Below are 7903 nucleotides of genomic sequence, written 5' to 3'. Positions count from 1 at the left end.
CTTTCAGACAAAAGGGTGATCACTCCGAGCCCTGCCACCTTGGCGGGACGGAGTTCTTGCAAAAGCATTGAGACCAATGCTCCATACCTGCCATGTGGTGATTTTAAAGAAGTAATAGAAAATAAATTTCAAATGGAAACATTAGGATGTGCTGGCTGAGTTCCTGGCTGGTTTTCCACCATGGTGCCGTTGAGGTTGCTGCTGCTGGTAGCCTGCCTGGGCAGCACCCCCTCCAGGAGCTAAACATAGGTGCTGGTTGCACAAGGCACTTCAGCACACGTTAATTATCCTGGTGTTTTTTAGGGATCTTGGGTGAAACGTATGTTTTTATAGTCAGTTTTCCATAATTTTTTTTAAGCAGCCTGGAGTAGAAGCCCTTTAATTACATTAAAAATCACCTCCCACCAGGACTCTCTGTTCCCAAGCCCTGCTGAAATTTTAAGCTCAAAGCCAGGCACTTTGCTCATTGCTTTCCTAGGCCAGGCAGCTTAGGACAGCAGGGGACAATGGGAAGCAGGGCTATCTATCTCTGCCCTGAATGCCTAGCAGGGCAGCCCCTCCAGCTGCTCCAGCTCCATGGAGCTGGGGGGACATGGGAATCCTCATCCTCACAAATGCTGATCTCTATCTTTGTCAGAGGCTGCTGCGTTGGCACCGAAGAACTACATGGCTGAGGTGTTTTCGTGGGTTTTTGTTTTGTTTTGCTTTGTTGGTTTTTTTTTGGTTTTTTTTGTTTGTTTGGGGTTTTTTTTGGGTTGGTTTTTTTTGCGTGGCTTTTCCTGGCACAAGGCGTCAGCTGAAAGCCAAGGCCAGCTACAGGCCTCCCTTATAATTAGGACTCTTCACAGTCACAAAAGGGGCTTTGAAGCCCATGGGGCAGCTGTGCCCTTCAGCCCCAGGGGGTTGCATGGTGGGCATGTGGCATGGTCTGCTGCCAGGGGTGTTGGACCATTGGGGGGCTATGGGGGACCTCTCCCTTCTCAGAAACAATTAATGTGTGTAGTGCTCCATCAGCAATTATCAACTCCCCACCATGAACCTGTCAATGATGGGCTCCCCTGCATGTAGCTGAGGCTGGCTTTGCCCCTAGTTTTGAGAAGAAACACTCAGGCATTTCATGGCAAAGTGAATTTTTCTGTCCTAAATAACCATAGTTTTACCACTGGCTAAGCTGACCATTACAGATCTGCCTGAAGGCATTTATCTTTCAGCACCTCTCTTTCTTCTCCTCGGGTTTTCGGCCTGAAAACATCAAGTGGGAGTTGCAGCTCTCCTTGCCACTGTGGAAAGCAAAGTTGCATTTGGTGAATAGTCAATCCCTGAACTGCTGTAGCTTAGGGGCCTTTGCTGATGAGCGCAAGAAAAATCTGGGAAAGAGGGAGCAGAGGTGCACTAGAGAGCTGGGTGGATAAAATCCAAGCAGGAAATGATAAATATAGGTAAAGAAGAGAAGACATCCCTGTAGAGGTGGGTGTAGGGGATGGCATCCACTTGCTGTATCCTGTCACCAAGATGCACAGTGTGATTTGAGGGCACATGTGGGTGGGGTTTTTCATATCCCCCCCCCACTCCCAGGAAGTTATTCTGCTTTGCTGGGGACATACACAGATTTCAGCTGAGCAATGCATGATTTTTGAGAGCAGGGGACTGGGCTGGCCCCTGTGTGGGTCTGCGTAGTTTGCAGGGCATTAGAAACAAAGCAGACCTGCATTTTGTAGCAACACTGTGGCAGAAATGGCTCTCAAAGGGACACCTGTATCTGAGTCCCCTTTTCTTTCCCTTCCCTTACCAAGGCCTCTGCAGGCATCCTGGAGAGGGAATTTTTTTGGATTTAGCTTTTTTTTGGGCTAACGGCTCTGCACAAGTGGCTGTGGGGCTGGGCTTTTGAGGTCGGTCTTTTTGTCTACTTGAAAAAACAGTGACAGGATTTCTCAAAAAGGGAGGTGGACACCCCCCAGCAACATATTTCCCAATATTTATTTTAATTAAAACCCAGAGTGTTATTATACCCTCGGCCTCCCAGCCGCACATCTGAGGCCAGACCCTCAATTAAGTGGCGCAGTGGCGCAGGGCAAGCCTCTCTGGGTTTGGCAGCGGCGTGGGGTGCTATGTTTGTGCACCAAATCTGCCAGCGTTGAAGTTTTGGAGGGGTTTTGGTGCATGCTGGAGAGCTGGCGTCACTCTGGGCAGGGCGGTGACTGGCTTAGGGGGGGCAAAGCCAGGCCTTATATCCCAGCAGGGCAGCAGCGGGAGGAAATCTCTGCCGGCTGACTCCATGGTTAGCTCTCAGCGCTGGGGCAGGGTAAGCTCGCTGCTGCTTTTCTCCCTTGGGTTGTGCATTGATGTCTGCTTTTTGCAGGGAGATGGGAGGGTCAGCTTGCTGGCAGGATTGGGGTGCTGCTTTTAGTCTTTTTCTGGATCTGTGGCTTCATGAGGCACTTGGGTGGAGGGGATGAGCATCCAGAGCCTTGCTGCAAGGTCAGAGAAACTTGTGGACACTTGTTTTATAGCCTGCATTAAGCAAAACTAGGGAAACTTCAAGCACAGATAAATGTAATAACAATTCCCTACAAGCCCAGCGGATACTGGGTTTAGGCAGAGGAAGGGTAGGAGAAAGCCTGACTGAGCTCAGGGGGATGCTGGGAGCGTTGTTCACTGGGGGAAGGCTGGGGTGATGCTGGAAACGATTGGGTGTGCTCCTTTCTCCTTGATGCACGAGGGCAGGCTGTGTTTTGGTGCTTTGGGTGTGCAGCTCAGACCTGCCTAGAGCTAAATCCCCTCCAGCTGTGCCTGTGGGGAGCTCTTTGCATTGGTGCCTTGCCACTGCTGTTTTTACCAGTGGCAGCCTGTGAAGCCAATTACTTCCATTATTTGTTTGCTTGTTTGTTTTTCCTCAGTAAGGTTACACTGTCTGTGGTGTAATTCCCAGGAGCAACTGCTTCCTGGGCAAAGCCCAAGCAGGTCTTGGAGCTGTGGAAGGGCAGCCACAGTGGGCAGTGCTCCCAGCTGCTCCTGTTGTATCTCCAGTGGGGCTTGGCTTTCTCCCCTCCCTTAAGGGCAATGGGGAAACAGGAATACGTTATCCTTCTCCAGGAAAGCTTTGAGTTCACTACATGGGGAAACTTGCTTTTCTGGTATATGGTGGCTTCTAGAAAAAACAAAATGTATTAATGGAAGTTGAGGCAGATCTTTAAAAAAAAGAAGAAGAAAAAGAAAGAATTGGGTCTATGGAGGGGTTGGGTGACTTCACCAAGGAAGGCTGGAGGTCAGCCTTTCTTCTCCCCAGTCACCCACGTGGACACAGACACGTGGATGGTTTGGAGTGGTGTTGGTGCTTTCTAGCTGAAATGCAAGCCCTCAATGTGTTTCAGTGTTCCTAGAGACAACAGCCATGAGGAGTGTCCTGGTGTTTGTCTGCCTGGTGGGAATGGCGTGCACCTTCTCGGTGAGTGCCAGCTGAGGGGGGACCCCTGGCCTTGCCAGGGCTGGTGTGGGGCACGTACCAACTCACCCTTTCCCCCAGGTCAAGAGCTGGCTGCGGCAACCCAAGCTGGATGACTCAGAAGAGAATGCGGTAGGGTCTCCCCTATGCCTAGTCCCACACAGGGCTGATCTTGAGGAAGAGCACATTTTGGTGGCTCCTGTACCCAAGGCCCCAGACTGATGGGATTTTCCCCCTCCTTCTCCTGGTAGGTTTTCAAGAGCCGGCACCGGCATTACCTGTACAGATACATCTACGTGTATCCCCCGCAGCGACGGTACCAGGTGGGTGGTTCTTAGGGGTTGCTGCTGCTTTGCTGCCCTCCAAATGCAGAGATTTTGGCCCAAATGAGATGGGGGCAAGGTCTGTGCCCTGTTGGCTTGGCCTGTGGGCCTGGGCACAGAACATTGTACTTGTGACGCCACTGGGAACCCACCCACCTGCCTCCAACTTGGTTTTTCCTCTTAGGGTAGTGACTCATCTGAGGAAGAGGGGGATGGCTCGGAGGAGGAGGAAGAGGGGGTGAGTATGGCAAACCAGCAGTCTGCAAAACAAATACAGGAATTTGGGAACTTTCTTTGGTTTTGTAGTCTCTTCTCATCAGCATTTGTGGTCACTGACTTCCCACAGGCTTGCACTCTGGATACAACTGGATTTTCTACTCTGGACCTTATTTTACTTTTTTTGTCAATATTTTCCTTTTGCTTTCCTTTTTCTTCCTGGGCAGGGGTTGCACCAAACAACCTTGAGACAAATTCTCTGGGTTTCCATTTCCAGTGGATCAGAAAGGAGCAGGATGGGCCAAAGAACAGAACCAGGGAGGTTCACACAAGGAAGAGGGTGCTGTTAGGAACTCCTCTAATCTTCATCTTTCAGGATCTGTTACCCCTGTAACACTGAGAATACCCCTATGGAAAACCCAGTTATGCTCTGCATGTGTGTTTGTGGAGTGACACAAACTGATGCTATATTGGGAAAGTCAAATTTGTATCAGTCAGATGGTAAAGCTGCTCCTGTCTGCTGGATCAGTGTGAGCTTGGGCACCTCTGGAGCTGTGAGAGCAACCCAGGTCCAAAATTAAATGTAAGGGATTACAAAGATCTTTTGTGCCTTATTGGGCTGCAAATGCTCAAAAATAGTCCAGCGGTCTCAGGCACATAGGTGCTTTGAAATAAGGATCTGGTATGCTTAGAATCCTGTGTGTCACGCTTAATCAAGTCCTTTATTTTTTTCTTTTTAAAAAGTTATTTAATGAAAGCAGGAAATCTGGTTTTAAACCCTGCTTCGGAGGCCTGTCAGGGATTGGGATATAGCATGGGGTGGCCCCTGGGCCAGCTCTGGCACCTCCCTGCAATTTGCCCCATTTTAGCTGTTTCTCTCCCCTACCACTGCAATCTCTAAGGATAAATTTGAGCAGTAAGATGGGCAGCAAAATGTGGAATTTCATTTCTCAGAAAGAAATTAACTGGTATGCACGAATGTAGCTGCTCTTTAGGTCTGCCCTTTTCATTTTGAGGGCACCAGAGCAGTGGCTGCTCTCGTGCAGGGATATGCCTTCACTGGCAGGGTGGTCAGCAAGATGAATCATGCAGAAAGGCCCCAAGGTCAGTTATGTAAAAAGCATTATAAAGCATATCAGTTTGTAAAAAGCTGCTGTATAGGGAGCATCACTTCCACTGGCACAGCTGGCTGCACTGTGCAATTTGATGGCTATCCTGTTGGAGAAGAGAGCAGCCTGGATTTTCTCTGCCAGCACCTGCACCTGTATTTCAAGGTCTGAGGTGGCCCAAAATGCCAGGGTAGGTGTCCTTGGTCTTGGCGTGTGAGCAGCAGAGATTGCCCAGGGCAGCGATGACACTGACCTCAGGTCCCCCTGCCATGGCTGGGCTCATGTGCTGGTGCCAACCAGCTCCACCTCCCAGGCTGGGCCCTGAGTGAATTGCCCCACCAGTTCCTCAGTGTCTGCTTCAGGCTCTGTTTGTATTTGGGTTATTCCTTACCCTTTTTTAGCTGTGCACCCTACTGAGAGCCCCGCTCTGCTGCTGATCTCTGGGGCCAAGTGTTGCTGATGGCTGATTGCTGGTGGGGTTTGGGCTCACGCCTGGCTTTGAGCCATCACACTCCCACTGGCCATCCACACATGGCATGCAGTGTGTTCGCGTGTAGTGTGCCTGTGGCTTTCTTTGTTTACTGGAAACTGGGGAGGTAACTTCAGAAGAAAATCTTTAGATGCTTTGCGAAGCAAAACTTGGAGCCAGAATGGGAACATCAGACTCCAGCCACCACCACGTAATTGCACAGCTCCATCTGCCCTGCTGCAGCCTCTACATTTCAGCCTGGAACAAGAGCCGTGAGAAAGCAGGGAACTCGGAGCCATGCCCAAATGCTCTGTGTGGATGCACTGTATCCCTCTCACTGTGGAGAGGCCTGTGTTCCACTCCAGCTGCTGACCCCCTGCCCTGTCTGTCCCTGTTCTTCCAGGGGCCTTTTTATGCTGGAACCAAGGCAGGTGGACACCTTGCTGGAGCAGCCCCTGAGGACTGCCAAGCTGCACTGGGAGGAGACATCCCATCCCCCCAGCAGGTGCGGTTTGGGAGATAGAGGGAGCACCCACGGGGAGGGGGCTGTTCATTGCATGTTTGCTTGTACCCATGGGATACCCTGCACCCTGTTTCTGCTTGGGGAGTTGCTGTGGAAATACCTATAGCTGGACAAAGCTCTGGACATTAACTTGGGGTTGGAAAGGGTACCCCAAAAAGACAGTCCTGCCATGAAAGGTGTGGGGGAATGCTCAGCTGCGCCCATACCTTCCCCTTTCCACATGGAGCTGCAAGCTCCTGACATCCAAGTTATGCTGTGCTGTCTTCCCTCTGCCAGGGCAAGGACTGCCAAAGGATCAGGCAGAGAACTGCCAGCAAGGGGGAAGACTCTGAAAATGAAGATAGTGATGAGAATGAGGAGGAAGAGGAGGAAGAAGAAGTAGATGAGAACGAGAACAGTGTCAATGGCACAAGCACCAATACCACAGAGAGTATTGGACCTCATGGCAATGGCACTGCGGCAGCTGAGGAGGGCACTGGTGAAGCTGAGGAAGAGGAAGAAGAGGAGGAGGAAGAAGAAGAGGAAGAAGAGGAGGAGGAGGAAGAAGCTGAAGCTACCACCATTGCAAGCACCACCAACGAAGAGGGTCTGATACAGGCGACCACTATGGATGATGGGGGACCCACAGATGTCACCACAGATGCCACCACAGCTGGGGAGCTGTGGGAGTATGATGTGACAGCCAGGGACCACGGCTGGGGGGATGAGGGCACCACTGAGGGTGGGTACGAGGAACAGGATGAGTACGCACGTGGGGACAGCTACCGCACCTATGAGGATGAGTATGGCTACTACAAAGGGCACGGGTACGACGTGTACGGCCAGGATTACTACTACAGCCAGTGAGCACAGCCCTGGTGCTGTCCCTATCAGCCCCAGCCACTCAGGAAGGTGCATTCCAAGGCTCCCTGGAGCCGCCGCATGCCAGAGGGGATGCTGGCAGCTTGTCATGCACAGGCTGCATCCCTGGCTCCATCCCAGGCTTTTTTTGTATCTTGCAAAGTGAAATGAAATGAAATGAAATGAAATGAAATGAAATGAAATGAAATGAAATGAAATGAAATGAAATAAAGCAACTGAACTGAGCTTGTTGGTGACAAAAGGTTTGCTGCCAAATTTTCTGTGGTCAGTGGAAGAATGCAGCACTTGGGGAGGGGCTGAGGGGCTGCATGATGCTTAGGGCTGAATCTTGTTATTCCAGCTCAGATGCACATGAAAGGAGGGAGGAATAGCAAGGATAACTTGGAAAGCTGCTGTAGAGTGCCCTCTGAAAAATGAAAGGGTGCTCTTAGGGACACTGTGGTGGGATTACAGCCTTGTTTTACGTAAAGTTGATGTGAATTTCCAATATGTGAGCAGTGATAACTTTATCACGTCTTCTATTCCTTGGTAATGCACCTCCCATGGCCTGACCACACATCAGGCAATTTTAATAATGGCAAAGCCACTAATTTCTCTTTCTGTGCATCACTAGCTTTAGACGCACACCCCTGTAATGAGGGCTTTGCTTTGTCCCTGCACCAGTCATATGGGTATGAGGCTGGGCAATTTGGATGTGTGTCTTGAACAACAGTACTGCAGCCCAAAATGTCCCTGTCACACAGCCTCATTCCCAGGGCTGTCACAGTGACAGTGGTGCATCCACTCCCCTCCTTCATCAGTGATGGTGATACCTAGCTGGGAGTCCTCAGCTCAGGGTCCCTTCCCAACAGGAGTATGTCCCTGGCCAACTGGTGCTCTGCACTATGGATAGGGATAGAACAAATCCCACTGGGTTCCAGGCAGATGCCACCATCTGGGAATAGTGATGGCCCTCATTCA

At 50.7% G+C, this 7903-nt stretch overlaps 1 protein-coding gene across 1 annotated transcript; it reads left to right on the top strand.

The window, feature by feature from the left end:
- Positions 1 to 2256: 2256 nt before the first annotated feature.
- Positions 2257 to 7184, top strand: IBSP (integrin binding sialoprotein). Its single transcript, XM_058024652.1, has 7 exons — positions 2257 to 2302; positions 3372 to 3445; positions 3524 to 3574; positions 3694 to 3765; positions 3950 to 4003; positions 5963 to 6064; positions 6359 to 7184. The coding sequence occupies exons 2-7, from the start codon at positions 3392 to 3394 to the stop codon at positions 6926 to 6928; spliced, it is 903 nt and encodes a 300-aa protein (XP_057880635.1). The 5' UTR covers positions 2257 to 2302; positions 3372 to 3391; the 3' UTR covers positions 6929 to 7184.
- Positions 7185 to 7903: the final 719 nt, after the last annotated feature.

Source organism: Melospiza georgiana, chromosome 5, assembly GCF_028018845.1.
Source record: "Melospiza georgiana isolate bMelGeo1 chromosome 5, bMelGeo1.pri, whole genome shotgun sequence".
NCBI classification, from domain to species: domain Eukaryota; kingdom Metazoa; phylum Chordata; class Aves; order Passeriformes; family Passerellidae; genus Melospiza; species Melospiza georgiana.
Note: the sequence above shows the minus strand (reverse complement) of the source record. Positions and strands in the feature narration are given on the sequence as shown.

What these genes read in the sequence shown, in the direction of transcription:
- IBSP (XM_058024652.1), top strand. Translation starts at nt 3,392, where the DNA reads ATGAGGAGTGTCCTGGTGTTTGTCTGCCTGGTGGGAATGGCGTGCACC. An exon ending in GAATGGCGTGCACCTTCTCG is followed by an intron (nt 3,446 to 3,523) that starts GTGAGTGCCAGC and finishes CCTTTCCCCCAG; the next exon opens with GTCAAGAGCTGGCTGCGGCA. An exon ending in CCCCGCAGCGACGGTACCAG is followed by an intron (nt 3,766 to 3,949) that starts GTGGGTGGTTCT and finishes TTTTCCTCTTAG; the next exon opens with GGTAGTGACTCATCTGAGGA.